This window comes from Lepisma saccharinum, chromosome 9, assembly GCF_977018435.1.
Source record: "Lepisma saccharinum chromosome 9, izLepSacc3.1, whole genome shotgun sequence".
Taxonomy (NCBI): Eukaryota; Metazoa; Arthropoda; class Insecta; order Zygentoma; family Lepismatidae; genus Lepisma; species Lepisma saccharinum.
Window position 1 is genome coordinate 65,562,141 of NC_139237.1, and position 18,989 is coordinate 65,581,129.

Sequence of the window (18,989 nt, forward strand, 5' to 3'; positions counted from 1 at the left end):
CGTTTCTAATGAAGGAATCAATTACCTTGGCAAAAATGTCATTCCTTGATAGCGTATTGTGGAAAATACATTATCTGGAAATTACATTCAAATTCAATTAATGTTTCTTCATTTTGACAATTCTTACAGATTAGCCATCTATCCGTAGCTATTGTACATGAAGTGAATGCCTTCTGTGATGCCCTGTTGTTTTGTTGATTACATTTCCGCACAACTGATGATTGTTTTCCTCAAGTTCTTTGTTCATGTATCCATTTAGAGTTATGTATATCTTTTATTGAAAAGGTATGGCATACTAATTCATCATTTATAGTGCAGAAAACTTATCTTCATACTTTGTATGGAATGTCTGTCTCATTCATGTCGACCATACAAATTTTATCACACAGGAAAATTCATCCATGTAGAAAATTTCCAGGCTTTCATGACAGTTTACCCAGTCTACTTGATAAACACTAATAAACAGAAAAAAACAATTAATTTACCTTTATGAAATTAACTCTTTCTCGTGGATATAATCAATACATATGATTTACTTCTTCCATTGACATGTTAAAAACATTTTAAATGTTCCACCAAATGTTCAAAGAAATTCAAACTATCATGAATGTAATAAGAATAAAGGCAAGCTATCATCTGTATCATCAATACAAATTTCAAGATTCTGTACTTTCTGTTTGATTCTCTTAATCCGGTGATCAGTATATGGAGTGAAACCTTCTATTTCCACAGTTAAGTCAAGATCCATGAAGTTCATCGTCTAAACACATTTCTCATTCGTTTTTCTGCTTTTTACAGCTCCTATTTCACTTCACATGAAGCACAGGAGATATTATTCATTTTACCACAAAGATTACCAGCATTTTGATTTTTTGTCCAAGAGTGAAACATAGAAGTTACTTGTTCATTTAGTAATAATTTTCTTTTTGAAAATTTGTGAAATCAATGCACACTTCTGCTAATATTTCTTTATCCAGTAACCAATGGTTATTTATCAATGCAGTGCTTCCATTCTAATCATTGGATTGGTTGACTTTGAAAACCAATCCAGTGTTAGACAAATATTGCAGTTTAGCAACATAAATATAAGATCTGGTATTTGCATTTTATTTACATAAAGTGCAATACCTCATTATATAAAGTTATAGAAAATTGACGGAAAACTGACACTGGAAATGAAGTACTTTATTCATTTCGAGCATTTGCAAGAAATTTAGAACCAGAAAATTCTTTAAGCATGAAGTTGTCATGTTTAAATCTTAGTGTATTTTTTAAATATAGATGCAGGCATGAATTGACATATCTGCACCATATGAATTTAGTATTTTATTTCTTGTTCATGTTTTGGAGAGCTTAATGTTTTGAAAATTTATCATCATTTATAAATTACTAAGGGATGCTGTAATTTTTTAATAGGGTTCTATATACCTATTCATTTAGCTCAGTATCTTTATTTCGTTTCATTACCAAAAAATGATAAAACATGAAGGGGAAGTTATAGATCTCCATTCCATTTCATGGAAGACATTTTTTGGTTTCTGCGGTAGTTATTTTTCTGTGACATGTACACCAGCATACAATGACATAGAGGAATTGGATAAGAATTCACCATTAGTTCCTGTACCATGTTCTGCTTGTTGCTATAGATTCTTACAATATCCTTAAAGAAGAGCCAAAAGATATTCCCAATTTCAGATTTTTTAAGAATTCATGTTTTATGTATGAGAGGTAAATGCAATTGGTACTTACGAAAATTACAAAGTTACAGCATTTGTAGCAAAGCCACAAAAGTTAAAATACAGGGTGTTCAAAAAGTTACGCAACCTTATGGGAAAACATTTCTTATTACATTTAGTGCTGCAAGTGACTGCTGTTTTGTTCTTCACACAAGTGGACACGACGAACCACGTTGTTGAAAACGCTTTTCAATGTTATCTGTAAGATGTTACCAACACAGCTACGAATATTGTCTTTCAATTTCAGAATACTGTACAGATGAGTAACGTAGACGGAGTACTTAAGATAACCCCACAAGAAGAAGTCTGGAGGCGATAAATCTGGAGATCGCGGTGACCATAACCCCACTGAGATCAGTCGTCCTGGAAAGCACTCTTCCAAGTAACACATTGTGTTCCCAGCTGTGTGGGCTGTGGCATTGTCCTGTTGAAACCAAGTGTGTTCCAACTTCTCAGCTGACAACGTGTTAACAAATTCTCTCACCATTATCACATATCGTTCAGAGGACACTGTCTGTTCAAAGAATGTAATGAACATGTGACTATGTGATATGGCACACCAAATGCCAATTTTCTATGAATGCAGAAGCAACTCCTTCATCACATGTGGGTTGTCACTGGCCCATACCCAAGAATTTTGGGCATTATTGTATCCATCCAGATGGAACCATGCCTCTTCAGTCCAGTACCAATCATCGAGCTCCTTCCCTTCTGGCGTTAAAAGATTCCAACGACAATAGTCTTTTTGGTTATTCAGGTCTTCAGGCAGTAGTTGCTGGACCACTCTAACTTTATAGGGGTGCAATTTCAAACACTTGCTCAATGCCATGTGTGCACTGACAATGGAGAGCCCGGACTGGCTTGAAAGGCATCACACTGATTTTTTCGGACTCACAACATATGCAACTTGCACTACGGTCAACTTTTCTTCTGTTAACAACCTTGATCGACCGCTTCTCGGTGCGTCCACTACACTTCCCTTCACCTGGAATTTGTCGTACAGCTGCTTGATGGAGGATTTGTTTGGAGCATCTGTTCCGTATTCTCTGTGTAGGCCCTCTGGATCAAAGCATAACTGCTGGTGCGGATGTACTCTTGTCACAATGAATATACGCTGTTGCAACGTATAGCCCATGGCTGCTCAGTTATTCAGCACCTATAACGAAACAAGAACAATTCATGAGATTTCCCATAAGGTTGCGTCACTTTTTGAACACACTGTACTAGAAATATTGAGCGTGCATTCCATGTGTAGCACAGCACAAGCAGGAAATAAAGTTCCTTCCAAAGCATGTTGTAGTCAATTTCTGTGATGATAGTAACATTCACAAAGACAGTGTGTGCACATCATAGAAATTGACTCCGACATGTTATAAGGAGGTTTGTGAGGAATTTGATTCCCTGCTTGACATGTTCATAGCTTTTCAGCAAGTACCTTAAGTTTGTAATTTTGCTAATAGAAACTTAATGAGTTTTCCTTTTTGTGAGTACTAATTGTGTTTACCTCTGCTGCATAAAAATAAAAATAAAGGAATCAGGAACATCATTTTGATTCACCCTGTATATTATGAAGTTGCATGATATATTTTTTTTTAAAACAAGAAGTTTTTGTTCTTCGAAGCAATGGAGGATAAAGATTTCTAGTATTCAGCAACAGCGTTAGATGGAGGAGATAATGGAAACACTGATCGAGTATAAACGTGTCTTTTGCTGCTGTAAATGCAGTGTAGAGAGTTTCAGCTGCTGTAAAACATCTTAAAATAGAGCCATTACAATACATAGTGGTGCTAGTTTCTCGTGCAGTTCTCTTCACATTGTTCTGTCAGTAATACATGGGTAATAGCTCTTGATATTGATGCACATGTTCTTCTTTTGTTACCATGTTTACAAAGAACCAAGGATTTACTCAATTTAAAGATTCTCACAAATATTTATTATTTCAAGTACGATTTTTTCATTTTCAATATGATGGTACAAATCCATCAGCTGTGAGTTATAACTAACAACAGATTTTCGTTAATAACTTATAAATGGATTTTATCTGAGATGATATCTACACATCTTTAGTATAGTGTAGTGATCTTGATTAGCACATTTCCAAGCTATTTATGTTGATTTGCCTTCAGATTGGCCTTTACCTTTGACAATCTAATAAGATTAGCAGAAGTTTTTGTGTACTCCTTTTCTTCTGGCCCTAGATTTCTATGAATGTTATTGCCCGAATTAAAGCAGAAGCTGGTAGATGTTGTCTGCATCGCTTTTTTTTCTAATGTTGGCTGCAGAATGGTTGAAATAGTTGCCTTTGCTATTATATTGACTGGATTGGAACAAGTTTCTCAGCAGGAGTCGCAAGTATGGAAGAAAAAGAACAACTTGCTATGATAACAGCTGTTAATAGTTTCAGCTTTTTCAACTTAAGTTCTGAGATATTAATAAATTATTAAATGAAATCCCTGTTAATCTTGTGCACTCTGTTGTGGCAGAACTCCATCTTGATTATTCTCTGAATATTCGATTTTTACTTTGTCTATTGGCAGCTTTCACTTTACCTCTTGGTTGCTCTTCTTTCATACTACTGTTATATGTATGTATGTATGTATATGGTATTCATAGTATTTGGACTATGAACGTACTTTCTCCTTTCTGAGTCATCTAGCACCACATCAGGTGTATCTTCATTTGGTTCACTTTTTTCTTTCCAAATGATATTGTTTCTTCTTCTGGGCCTCCCCAATGGGATAGTGGTACCACTGTTGAGTGGTAATCAAGGGGTCATGAGTTTGATACCTGCTGGAGGCACATAGTAGTTTGGATCCCACTTTAAACAATAGGTTCAGTCCCAATTAGCTGATCTGTTCATAAAGTGGACTTCAAATAAATCTTTACTTTCATTGTTTCTTCTACATTGTTTGAATTCTTCTTTTGTGTCGGAATGCCTCACAATTAAGAAATGTTAAATCTTAATTGTGCAATATGTTCCTAATTGAGCTCTTATATTCTGTTTCTAGAGAATATAAGAAACATTAATGCTGGATCTGTAATTGGAAAATGAATAGTGTTTTTTCTCTGTACTTATAATAAGCAATATCCAAAGCAAATATAAAAGCAAAAACTTTTATTGCTTCTTACGTTATGCAGAGTAAAAATTAACTTAAGTACCAAGTTGAGGGATACAAGGTCCCTAATGAATTTGTGGTGTTGGTTAAGTAGCTAACAGCAAATTGCAGTAGTTAATTGGGAGTTACATGGCAAGGATGCAAACCTTTAAATCCCGCCTTCATATTTTAAATTAACATAATTTCATCATGTAAGAATTACATAATCATTTCATCTTCAAAAATATAATAATCATCCACTCATCTAACTTTCAACCGATTTCACCAAACAATTAAGTAATACTCTCTAAAGGAAACCCCCTTTTTTGATTCCAGTTGAACTTGTGCCCCAAGAGAAACCGACTCCTTGTGTACCATCCCCGTGTGGTGCTAACGCAGTCTGTAGGGAACAGAATGGGGCTGGTTCATGCACCTGTCTCCCCGATTACATGGGAAATCCATACGAAGGTTGTCGACCAGAATGCATTCGGAATTCTGATTGTGCTTCAACTAGGGCCTGTGTTCGTAACAAATGCCAAGATTCCTGTCCGGGCACTTGTGGTCAGAATGCAGACTGTCAGATGGTGAATCACTTGCCTTCATGCACTTGTCAACCTGGCTACACTGGAGATCCGTTTAGATTCTGCAGGCCTCAACCGAGTAAGCAGTATTGTTTTCGTTCAGTACAAAAAAAAAAATATATAAAAGTCATTGAATTCAGTACTATAAGTACTAATATTGCACATTTGTAAATTCTTTTATCTTTATTCTCACTCTTATTTTCATGTTTATCTATCTGCTCTTTTTTGTCTGTGTAAATATTTTTGCATGATTTAAATGTTCATTTCTTGTTACAATTTGCATGTGTTACTTTCTTATCTATTATATGTGTTTGCATGTTCAGTGTTACAAAACCACTGTTTTGTATATCTTTTATTTCTAAACATGTAAAACTGCTTGCTTTTTCTGCTTGTTAATTTCAATTGCCCTTGCCACCAATTCCATTAGAACTTCAGGTTTTTGTTGTTTTGCAAACTCCTGTGCATGAGTTTTTTTGACCTGTGTTAACTGTCAAGCTTGTCCACAGGAAACTGTAAAACAATAAAAAATTAAGTTCCAATAAGGATGATCGCAAGGACTGGAATTAACTAGATGCATGAAAAAATATGTACATGTTACATGTTTAAGAATACTTCACTGTTGTCAGAACCTTGAATTATCTTACTTGTTTCTTCAAAGTTTCTTCTGCCTTGTGTATGTATTTTTTTCGCATGTTTCTGCATGGCTCTAAGAATCACTCTTCTGTATGTGTAGCACCTGTGGTGGTCGAACGTGGAGACCCTTGCAATCCATCTCCCTGCGGACCGTACAGCCAGTGTCGTACCGTGAACGATCAGGCTGCGTGCTCCTGTATGCCTTCTTATGTGGGTTCCCCTCCAGCATGTCGACCTGAATGTGTTGCAAACTCAGAGTGCCCACAGAATAGAGCTTGCATGGCCCAAAAATGCATGGATCCTTGCCCGGGCACATGCGGGCAAAATGCACAGTGCGATGTGATCAACCACAGCCCAATTTGCAGATGTCGACAAGGTCACACTGGTGATCCGTTCAGCAGATGTTTCCCTATACCACGTAAGCATGAAACTTGCCTGTAACCAACTTCTCTATTTTACTGCACGTTTTTAACGTACAGACACTTTTATTTTCATGTTCTGTGTGCCTCTGTCTTAAATGTTAGCATGTTTATTTTTATTCTTTATGTGTTTGTAGCATGTTCTTTAGACGTACTTGTGTATGTGCCTTTTTTATTCTTTTCCTGTTCTTGTTATGTGTTCGTTTATTGAAAAAATGAATGTGCATGTTTTCTTTCTCATCTCTGGGTAAGAAATACGAACTACATGTGCAAACTTTCTTGCAAGTTGGCATTCACAAAAATCGAGCACGAAAACTGCATGAAAATGTATAAATACTTTGTAAAAATGTATACTTTTTCCACTACCCTCACTTATCTTCCCTCTATTGTATATTTTACTAGTTTTACTTGTTTCTAATACACTCTAGTAATTTCTTTAGTTGCATTTTCATCTATATCTGCCTGTATCTTGAAAGTGCTATGTTTGGTATGCGAGCATGTTGCATTTCCACCTTTCAAGAGAAGGAAATTACAAATGAGTTCTCTTCCTACTGCCGTTAGGAATAAATGCGCCAAGTTGATTAAGTGCAGATGCATAGGGGGCTCAAAATACATACAATGAAGGGGAAGAATAATTAAACGTTGCAACATATAAGGTGCTTATAAGAGATGTAGGCATTTAGAGAATTTACAAGGGTCAGTTTGGGGGGTTTCTTTAAAGATTGGAGGATGTCTGTAGACAATTTTGAAACTGTCCGTTTCATTATTTTGAATGATTCCACTTCACTGAAGTTGTGCTGAAAAGAGATTGAACAATACCTTCCTCTCGTCATCTTCTCTGGAAGGAACCTTGTACATTTGGATGTCTAACATATATACAGGGTGTCTCAAACTTTCACAGCATCTACAGGCATCAAGACCAACAACTTTATTTTTCTTAATTATGTTCTGCTCTTTGAGGCTTCACTTCAATTCTAAAGCTCTTGAAAAAATGGCAGTTTTCATTCTGTATTTATGCAGCCATGTTGTACAGATTCATTGTTACCACTGATATAACCTGTGATGCAACAGCCCATGAGGGCCAGGGCCTGCCTACAGACTGCCCACTGCACTCCCACCTGCCTAGGTAGGAGATCAACTAATTACGGGGTGACATGTGGTCAACAGTCGTTGTTGTAGGTTTCCATGACCAGGTTATGCTACTCATTCATAGCTCCCCAATTTCCTCACGATGGTGGGAAATCCGGTCTCATACACAGGCCGAAATCTCAGGAGAAAAGTTGTTTCATCTCCGCCAGGAAACTCAAACATACGTGCAGAACCCAAAGCCTGACACCTTAGACTGCATGGCCACGGTGCGGGCGGGACATGTTGCCACTGATAGTTATACTGTTGGAAAGTGATAATATTATTATACAGAGGACAGACTGTGTGACCAATCATTGCAAGAGCCACCTTCTGGAGGATGAATACTTCTCAACAAAGCTTATAAAGCCCTTCTTTAATCCACAAATGTGATGCATGGATGGTGATAAATACATGCAAGTGTTCTCGGTTTACCAGTCAGGTTAGGTCAGCATTTACTTCCAATGTTTTGAATACAGTGAAGGAAATTAATATATAAACTGGCTGGTAATCTGAGAACACTTGTTTGAATCACATCGTCAGGCTACAATTCCCAGTTATATTCATTGTTTGAGGTGGAGACACTAAATACCCTTTGACTTCACACTGCCAGTACGCATCTCTGCTGGCATTATAATCTTCTATAGAAGTTCAAGAAATAATCACAGTTGCAACCGTGAATCGCGATGAATGGCTGCAAATATACAGGATAAAAGTGGTCATTTTTCGAGAGCTCATAGCATTGGAAATGGACCTAAACGAGCAAAACAGTTCCAGGAAAAGTTGTTTGTCTTGATGAAAGTTTATCAGCATTGTATAGTGATACCTTATGTATATTATATTGCAAAGAGATAGTAATAGGACATTTTTAAGTAGACATAATCGAAGTACACGTATTGCCATATGCTGATATAGAGACCAGTTCTTCAGTTCTGGAAGTACAACTACTGCATGCACCATTTTAAAAATGTAAAATTAGAAGGTGCCCAATTTTCTTTCCTTCTCGGAACAAGTCATGTTGAAATGAGAGCTTAAACTATAGCTGCTTCAGGAACTGAGAAAATATTATTTAAAACTTTGTCAGTCAGCAATGTTTGATCAGTTTTTCTCCCAGTTGTTAGAATTTGAAAAGTTAAGCAACAGTTCTTCTCAAAGAAACTTAAAATATTAATCTTTCCTTATTACCAGAAATGAGTTAACTCCATGTCACTGGTTGATTTGATATGGAATGACTTTCACATTCACTGCTTTCAAACAAACGATAACCTTTCTTTGTGGTCAAGTATGTTGAGTGCACAACTCACAATTTCGTTATCAAAGATTATAGATCCGAGTTGGAGTATGGATATTATTAGGTCAGTCAAAAAGTAAATGCAATCATTTTTTTTTATTTTTCACAGCAACAATAGAAAACCTACAATGATATCATTTTCCAACATAGTCCCCCTGGACTTCAATACACTTGGTCCAACGTTCCACAAGCTTTCTGATACCCTGAGAAAAAAAGGTTTTCGGTTGAGCAGCAAGCCACGTATGCACAGTTTCCTTCACCTGTTGATCTGTGTCTAATTGATGGCCTCTTAAAGCATCTTTAAGTGAACCAAACAGACGGTAATCAGATGGGGCAAGATAGGGACTGTATGCAGGATGCTGTAACACCTAGAAGCCCAGATTCTGAAGAGTTTGAGCGGTGTTGGCGGCAGTATGGGGACGCGCATTGTCATGCAACAAAATAATGCCTTCCGACAATCGACCTCGTCGTTTGCTTCGAATTGCAGGCTTCAACTTGTTCGAAAGTATATCACTGTATCGTTCACTGTTTATTATTGTCCCCTTTTCCACATAATGTTCCATAATTACCCCTTTTGAGTCCCAAAAAGTGTGAGCATCACTTTTCCTGCAGAGTGTTGACGCTTGACTTTTTTTTCACTGGAGATTCAGGGTGTTTCCATTCCATGCTCTGGCGTTTGCTCTCAGGTTCGAAGTGATGGATTCATGTTTCATCTCCAGTGATGGTTCATTTCAAAAAGGCTTCACCTTCGTTAGCATGTCTGTCCAATAATTGCTGACAGGTTCTCACACGATTTCGCTTGTTTTGTCAGTGAGTTCTTTAGGGACCCATCTCGCACAGACTTTATGAAAGTTGAACCTGTTATGGATAATTTCATATGCAGAACCATGACTAACGTGCATATGGTTTGCCACTTCATCAACAGTCACTCGTTGGTTATTCAGAACCAGCTCACGGACTTGCTCAATGTTGTCATCAGTAGTGGATGTGGCTGGATGACCTGCTCTTTCCTCGTCCTTGACACTTGTTCGACCGCTTTTTAACTTTTCAATCCACTGGTGAACACTTTGCAGCAGTAAAACATTGTCACCGTTTTGTGCTGAAAGTCTTCTATGAATTTCAGCTCTTGGTACACCTTCAGACCACAAAAAACGGATTACAGAACGCTGTTCTTCTGTGGTGCACACAGACAATGGCGCAGCCATGTTTACTTGGCAACACTGCAGAGCGAACTGAAGTGATGATGCTGTAACCTGCCACAGGCAAAGACAACGATACTATTTTTCGGCTTGCAAGCGCAGAAAGCTGTACAGCCAACCTACGGAAGAAAAGAAAAACATTGCATTTACTTTTTGACTAACCTAATATTTTGTAATGGTCCATTCATCTTTGCCATTGCGATTAATTTGAAGATGTAGAAATTTGATGTCCAAGAAGAAAACTACTCAATAATATGTACTGAATATATAATCTGACAGATTTATTTTTATATAGTATAATTTTACTACTTTGAGCATATTCTGTGGTGCTAAGCCTCCATGACAGAGTTGTTAGCATAGCATGCTATGGAGCCATAGATCCTAGGCTTGAGTTCTGCTTAAAAAAACTGGATGTTTTGATGTAAGTCCACAGGATTTTTTCCAAGGATGGGGGTGGGGGGAGACCAGGTATATTCCCCTGCATAATAGTATTACCAATACAAAAAACTCCTTTAGTTTGATGTTATCATGTGCCTGTAATGCTCTCATAATAATTTTGCATAAATGAAATGAAATTATGTGTGTGAATATAGAATTTTATGTTGGCATTCATTTTCCCGGGGGAAGTGTGGCCAACTTACCCCTCCCCCTTCCAGATGTCCATGGATGTTTCATTGTTCTTGTTCCCTCATTTGTTTCATCAATTCACAATTCATCTTCATTGTCACATATGTGGTGGAGTTCTTACTGATTGCCCATATAACCCCAGCCATTGCATAATGAGAAGAATTCTTTATGTACCTGCTGTGGTTTATTGTTTTTTGTGACGACACTTCTGCACTTCTAAGGAGTATCTTCCTCAGGTCCTTGGTTCAGAAGTCCATGTTAAAGTCAATAAAATATAACAGTGCACTCATTCACATGCACATCATCTACCAGTGGCATCTCGTGGCCTCAAATTTGGCCAGGGCTTGCTTATTTTTTAAAGAATTTAAAATATAATGACAATTCACATGAATTACAAAAAATAGGTATTTTTTCTTCTAGACTACAAAACTGGACTTACTTTTTTGAAAGAATTTAAAATGTAATGACAAATTACATGAATTACAAAACAATGGGTATTTATCTTCTTCTAAACTACAAAACTGGACTTATTTTTTTAAAGAATTTAAAATATAATGACAATTCACATGATTACAAAAGAAACAGGTATTGTTGTGAAACATACCTTTCTACGAACGTTGACTCCTGTTCTTCTGCTCAGCAAATTTTGTTATTACTTTTTCGTTGAAGCCCTCTATGTTTGAAATGTATTCAATCTCTATTGTAAGCAAGTGCCAAGGCATTTGGTCTGTCTTGTCCCATTGCATTTCTTAAGCAGGTTTTAATACGCTTCAATGTGCTGAAACATCGTTCAGATTCAGATTCAGCTGTTGCCACTGGAGTTATTAAAACTATGTTTGTCATTTTTACTGTTTCTGAAAAGGTACCCTCTAAATAATTTTAAATAAAAAATGAATGCAATCTACTGATAGAGTTTATGTTTTTCAACTCTTCACTACAATAAAGAACACGAAGTTCCCTCTTTAGTTTTCCCTCTTCTATGAAGGGATAATAAATCTGGGAAGATGCCTCTGGTTAAAGATTGTTCTCTTTCATTATGTTCTCGTAGAGCAAGTTCATGTCAACCACAGAATTTTAAGCAATCGATAATTCTATTTAATATATGCCTATTTTTCCGGACAAATTCATTGTGTCTTGTAATTGACAGCCTATGTCCTTCATCAATTTGTGTTCGAACATGAACCCTGCCAAACTCACTCAAACATAGTGAATGAAAGCCACCAAAACACTACAGAACAACACGCGAGATCGAACGTGACGCAACGGAACTAGCCCCGAATCAGCACTCAAATCCATTGCACTCTCCCCTCCTCTCTCTGCTAGCATGTGACCTTCACTGTAGCATAGGTGGGTGTAGGCCACGCCTTCCTTTGCGACGTGCCGCGGAAAACGATAATTGACATCAATGCCGCTAGGAGCGCTGTCGTATTCATTGCAACAGACGATGAATTTACATGGGTAAAAATCCCCTTTTAAAAGACTGTGTGATAGTTATGCGTTATGGTGATTGATAATTACGTGAATACGTCCGTTTTTCTTTAGGGGCTAAGCCCCGGAAGCCCCAAGGGACGAGACGCCACTGTCATCTACCCATTATTGTTTTACTGTTTTTAACATGGATTGCTGAACCAAGAACATGGGGAAGACACTTAGAAGTTTCTACACTTCAGAAATAGTTCAGGGAATGAAATCATATGAGTTTTGCTCTTGTAGAAATGAGTCCCAATGTACACTTACGTTCTTTACCCCTCTCTCCAGCTGACCTCTGTCGCAGAGTGATTAGCACAGCATGCTACAACAACAGGGATTCCAGGTTCAAATCCTGGCCTAGGCATGGGTGTTCTTTTATAAGTGTCCCTTCATCAATTTCATCGCTCATCCTCATCTTCAAGATTAGCCACAAGTGGCAGAAAAGCCAAGTAAAATAAACCAAATCAAACAAACCCAATAGTAAGATTAAGATTAAGGGAGAACATATAGGAGATATGAGTATAATCTTCATTACTTGCACATAAGCTAACAATACTTTTAAATAACCACAAGAATGCAGCATTCTGACTGTACACAAGCCATTATGAACATTGGAGATATTGAACACGATTATACAGTGTAGCACCCTACTTATACTTGTTAGCAGTTTTGACTCTACCTGCAGCGTGCTTTTCTTATCCGTATTCTTGGATATGTGTAGAAATGACTGATATTATACTGCAGGAAGTAGGATTAAATTGCTTTCATGTAATGGATATTTCCAGCTCATTGTTACACTTTCTACGCCCAATAAAAATACATCTTGCAATATTTGCCATACATGTTGAATAGTCTATTTATCAGCATGGCAGCAGTTCAATAAGTACTTCCAACACTACAAACCACCTCGGTGGCTGAATGCATTAAGTTGTCAATGCATGCTCTCACCACCAGAGATTCTGGGATTGAATTGTGCTTGCATTCCGGGATTTATGCATGAATTATTTGCTCCGGGAATTATACATGAATTCTGCATGAATTCTTCTCCGTAGACGTGAAAATTTGTAGCTTTTATTAATCCAAAACTCATTGAATTCATACGTATTTATAAATGCCCTGTGGTATGTTTTCACAGTTTAACATTTATTTTTATCGAGGAAGGAAAATAATAAAGCTGCAGAGAAAGACAAACAGAAATCTCTCAGTCTCTATACTTTATTAATATTCTTTGCAGAATAATCTATCTGGCAGACATAGCAAGTCATGGGAAGTAGCAAGTCATGGGAAGGCACCAAACCTAACCTTTTCTGAGCTTGTGAACTAAGAGTTCCTTTATGACCGAAATTTGACTGCGTTAGTATCAGTTCGTTGTTTGTTGTTCGCGCATGTGCATGTTCTTGCAAACTGAAGTGTCTTAATTTTCTTAAATATTGTTTTGTGTAATCACAAGCATTTCCTTAATGTGCTAATAAGCAATAATTAAAAATAAAATAAAGAAAATATTTGCCTGTACCCTTCAGTTTTTATACATACATTTTTGGAAAGTTTTCCTTGAAAACCGGAAAATATGCTTGAATTATAACATGGTCTTAGAGTAGCCACCCTGCATTGTCATGAGCTTTCTTTGAGAATATCCTTCATCATTTACATCAAATCATCATTCATCTTTATTGTCACGATTAGTCTGTGGAAGTAAAATATAAAAATTCTAACCATCTGGCTGGGATAACATGTGATTTTTCTTATTTCTTCATGAACAAGCTAGAGAATGACGTGAAGAAAATCTATAGCTACTCTTCTTCAATTCAAAAATTATTATCATGCTTTTCTCCATTCATTGTGTTTAGTGTGTTGAATGGATGGGTTAAAGTACAGTAGCGTGCACATTAATCCGAACAAGATGCATACTTTTCCAGGTATACAATAATCTTGAATACGTTGCAGTTTTAAGCTTTAGTTTCAATTTTTTTTTAAATAACTGCACATTCTCTCTCGATAATGCCCTGTGCTATGAACAATGATCCATTTTTACTCAATAGTTCATTGTTGAAGACCCAAAGTGGAGTCTATTGTTGAAGTATTTTGTTATCGTCGACAGACGAAGAGTCAGTTTTGTTGCAAGTTATGTGCCAAGCGGAAGGTAAGTATTTTTGTGTGAGTGGTTCTCATTTCGGCTGCTACTCGACCGTTTGTGTGGCGTTGTATCCATTTTGGAAGCAGCCGAAATGAGAACCACTCACACAAAAAAAACTTACCTTCTGCTTGGCACATAACTTGTAAAACAACAGACTCTTCGTCTATCGACGATAATAAAATACTTCAACAATAGACTCCACTTCGGGTCTTCAACAATGAACTATTGAGTAAAAATGGATCGTTGTTCATAGCACAGGGCATTATCGAGAGAGAATGTGCAGTTATTTAAAAGAAAAAAAAAAGTGAAACTAAAGCTTAAAACTGCAACGTATTTTAAGATTATTGTATACCTCAAAAAGTTTGCATCTTGTTCGTATTAATTTGCATGCTACTGTAGTTTTATTTTCCATAGGTTGTACTTTTATAGCTATTACAAGATAATACAATAAATCTTATTTTTATTCTTGCACCAGTATATTATTGTAGTTCTCCAGAACTTTTTCAGGCTTACACCCACACACATGACCATACACGACTAGTCACTCTATTGAATAAAAGTTCTGTTTGTGCCCCCCCCCCCAACTTGGTGCCTCCACAATAGTGTTGGGGTAAAATTGTCGCATTGTAATCAGGGGATCCTGTATTCTATAGCCAGTTCAGAACGCACCACTTTAAACTGTATGGCAAGTTCCGATTATTCTTTCTGTACCTGAAGTGGACTTAGAATCAAACTCAACTCTCCCCCTGGTTTCATCCTATGAGAATTCTAAAATGAAATGTTCCTAGAATATTAAGAAAACACTTTAAAAATAAGAATTATTGTATTAAGTTGTAATATACAACAGTGGTTATGTGAATATTTTAGAAGAACTCCTCTAATTATTTTGATGTTCAGTGGATTATCATTGTGACACTACCTGTACAAAATCTGGCATTAAGTATTGCAAGTTCTCTAAGACAGTGTTTCTCAACTGCTAGGCCATGCGATTAATTTTACCTGAGAGAGGCACTTCTGAAATTTGTCATTTCATTATTTCCAGTGATTGATAACTAACTTAAACCTATTTTATATTTGTCAAGCAGCCATGCTTTAGACTTGATCGAACTACTACTCTTCAGTGTTATGCCATAATTTATTAATTTCAAGAGTACATGTTAATTAATGTATAAAGTTTAAATAAATAGGTATTTATGAGTTAAGTTTTTGGGATAAGGACATTGACATTTAAGTAAAGATTTACTGGACTGCAGTCTCACTAAAGTTGGCAACCACTGCTCTAAAGGAGATTTCAGACCAAAGTGACAAGCAGCAAGCAATAAGTAAAAAAGCATCATGACCAATAGATTAAGGCAACATGACTGAACATTGAGAAAATGAGAAAACTGCCCAGCCTGAGTGATATCGTCATGTCACTTCTCTGGTGCAAAAAGTTGTGGTTATTTTTTGTTTGCTTCCAAGTGACAAATGTTGCTTGCCACTTGCCGCTTATTGTCCCTGCAGGCTTGAGGGAGTCTCGCTCAAACGTCTGCAAATCGTTCACGGTGATTTTACACACAGACTCATTTATTATGTGGTTTTTATCTTCCATTGTGTTTGTCCTGTGGTGTTGCTTTGAATGTACAGCACAGCCCTCGCTGTGACTTGAATCTCCCTGACAATTTATCCTCTATGTTGGGTGATGCTTCCTCAGCCAGAGACTAAATTAAGTCAAGGCACCCGTGACAACTTTGAACTAGCTTCTATGATGCATAGCTAAAATATTTTAAGCTGTTTGTTTGTTAGTTTAGGGATTTAACACCCAGCAGTTTTGTTACTTTTATAATATTTTAAAATGCTATGTAGGTTTTTGGTAAGGGATTTTCCCTGCCTATACGCCTTCATGGCGTGGTGCTAAGCACAGGGGAACACTTTACCTTTCTTTTTTTCCCTGCATCACGCGAGATAGGTGTATATAGCCCTCGATGCTGAAATGCCTATTTTACATTTACTTATGGGCTTGAAATAGTTTTTAATCATAATTATTTTGCTTTATGCTGCTTAGAAAGTTCATTGTCCTCTCCAGTGTTTTCTACAGGGTATCCCAGTAGTCTCACACCCTAAACCAAATCACAGTAGCCCCTTTCTAGTTCGTTACACTTTTTGGCACAAGGTGTAGTGCAGGTGCATCCCATTGTCAGGCTGGTGCAAGGAAATTGCATACAACCAAGTAGACAAATAGTGATGTTCAAGTTCAGAAGATTAAACAAATGCCTGTCTGCTGGTTAAAATGTTCATTTGATTAGTTAGCATACACCACACATTACACCTCTCCAGAACGTAGTGCAAATGAAGCGGACACAAAATACACTACTTGACACGGAATCAACAACTGGACGAGTCAGTGTTGCACCATGTAGCCAACTAGATGCAAGAGTGCAGAGGGAGTCAAAAAGTGAAGCGAACTAGACGGAGCTAGTATTTCTTGAAAATGCAAAAACTGTCAGAAGTACATAATTGATTGATTTTAGTTTCGTCATGAATCATGATCATCTACGAGGGCAAATCAATAAGTCGGTTCCACGATTTTTTTCACAGCAATTTATTGTTCAAACAAGACGACAATAGGTGTGCAGGAGTATCAGTTCGTTACTTATTTTTCTACATATCCATCATCGACGGCAATGCATTCTTCCCACTGTGACACCAATTTGGATATGCCAGTGGCATAGAATGTCGTCGGCTGCTGCTGCAACCACTGCCGCACAGCATGTTGCACTTCATGATCAGACGAGACGTGCTGGCCAGACAATGCCTTCTTCTTAGGGCCAAAGAGGTGATAATCAGAGGGCACCAGATCTGGACTATATGGTGGATGTTCCATGATTTCCCAGCCGTACCAGGTGATTTTTTCCTTGACCGCCATGGCCTTGCGTTGTCGTGAAAGAGGCAGACGTGGTCACTCCATCGCTTGTCACGCAAGACACGTCGTAACTTGGTAAGCGTGGCAATGTAGGACATTGCGTTGATTGTTCCGCCAGCAGGCATGAAATCCACCAGCAGTACCCCCAACATGTCCCAGAAGACAGTGACCATCACCGCTCCTCGTCTGTGACACTGGTGCAACCGGCCTTGAACCACCGACACCAATTCCCAATGGCTTTTACATTACAAAATCACTCATTATGACCTCGGGTCGGATGACATTTTCAGTACCCAAAAGTTCACCTTGGTGTGATTATCCAATCCTCTAAAAAAAAAAATAATCGTGGAACCGACTTACTGATTTGCCCTCGTATATTCTTTGTACATCAACTGAAAAGAATATTATTGCATAATGATGATAATGTGAATTTTCTGCTTGTATTTATGTGAATGCCAATAGTTGACTGATGTTACGTATTCCTTAAAAGTGCATTGCACTTAAAATTTTACTGGATATTGTTCTGTATACAACTATACACATTTTACTGTAAAATTTTGTGAAAATGCTTTTACAGTGAATCAAATAAGTGGAATAAGCAAGCTAGTGAGAATATTTTTTTGGATTTTCAGGCTGTGAAATGTTGCAAGAAGTCTGTGCTTGCTTAAAAGCACTCAACATTTTGACAATGAAGTTTGCACATGTACATGTGGGAATGTTTCTCCTTGTGATATGGAAACTTGTGTGTGTCAGTGAATTTACAAAAGCTATTTCAGAGATTAAAAGAATTCTTGTTCTACTCATTCTTTATCACTATGTGATTTCCAGAAAAACAGCATTCAATTCAAACAAACTATCCACAACAATTTTTTTAGGGGCAACAGTTTAATGAGAAATATTAAATTTCAGCACCTTCCCCACAACCAATAAGACCTGTAGTTGTGGACCCTTGCCTTCCTTCCCCTTGTGGCCCATACTCACAATGCCGAGACATAGGAGGATCCCCATCATGTTCGTGTCAGCCAGGTTATATTGGAAGTCCTCCAAACTGTCGCCCGGAGTGTGTCGTGAACTCTGAATGCCCTAGCAATAGGGCTTGCATGAGAGAAAAATGTCAAGATCCTTGTCCTGGTTCATGTGGTGCTGGTGCACGGTGTCAAGTGGTGAACCATACTCCGATGTGCACTTGTTTGCAGGGATATACTGGAGACCCATTCACCAATTGTTTCCCAAGGCCTACTGAGCGTAAGAGTCCTTTCATTTAATATTTATTGTAAAGTGGTAAACACTGAGATAAAAGTACTGAATCTGTACAGTTAGAAATGTCAATTCTTTGAGGGTTTGTTTAATTTTGATTCTCTGGTGGATGTACAAAGCACGTTAAGTCAAACTTTTTGTGTGTGAATGTCAGTCATGGTTTGAAATTAGACTTTGATAGTTAGATACCATTTCGTGAATAATGCATATAATTTAGTCACCAAAGTTGACAACTTATATTTTGCGAATGAAAGACGTGGTTCCAAATTACCCACCCACAAACACAATTTCTTCATGTTTCACCCAATTGACAAGAAATGTCAATGGATGATGTCCACAGCAAGAGGAGAAAACAGACTACAACATTCTCTTGTTTGAACATGAATGTCACCATCTGTAGTGTCTAAAATGCATCTAATGGCACCTGGTGCCATGAGCCTTCTATGAGCCGGATGATACTGCTGTCTGTTTCTCACAACTTTAAAGAATGCCAGCACTGTAAAAACAATTCTGATGTTTT

The 18,989-nt window shown here is 37.4% G+C and overlaps 1 protein-coding gene across 1 annotated transcript in view; it reads left to right on the forward strand.

The window, feature by feature from the left end:
- Nucleotides 1-18,989, forward strand: part of dpy (fibrillin-like protein dumpy) — a 474,963-nt gene that overhangs the window by 314,808 nt on the left and 141,166 nt on the right. Inside the window, exons 91-93 of the mRNA XM_083128311.1 lie at nt 5,186-5,509; nt 6,146-6,463; nt 18,122-18,457. Of these exons, the coding sequence (XP_082984437.1) occupies nt 5,186-5,509; nt 6,146-6,463; nt 18,122-18,457 (978 nt within the window). The remainder of the gene's footprint in view (nt 1-5,185; nt 5,510-6,145; nt 6,464-18,121; nt 18,458-18,989) is intronic.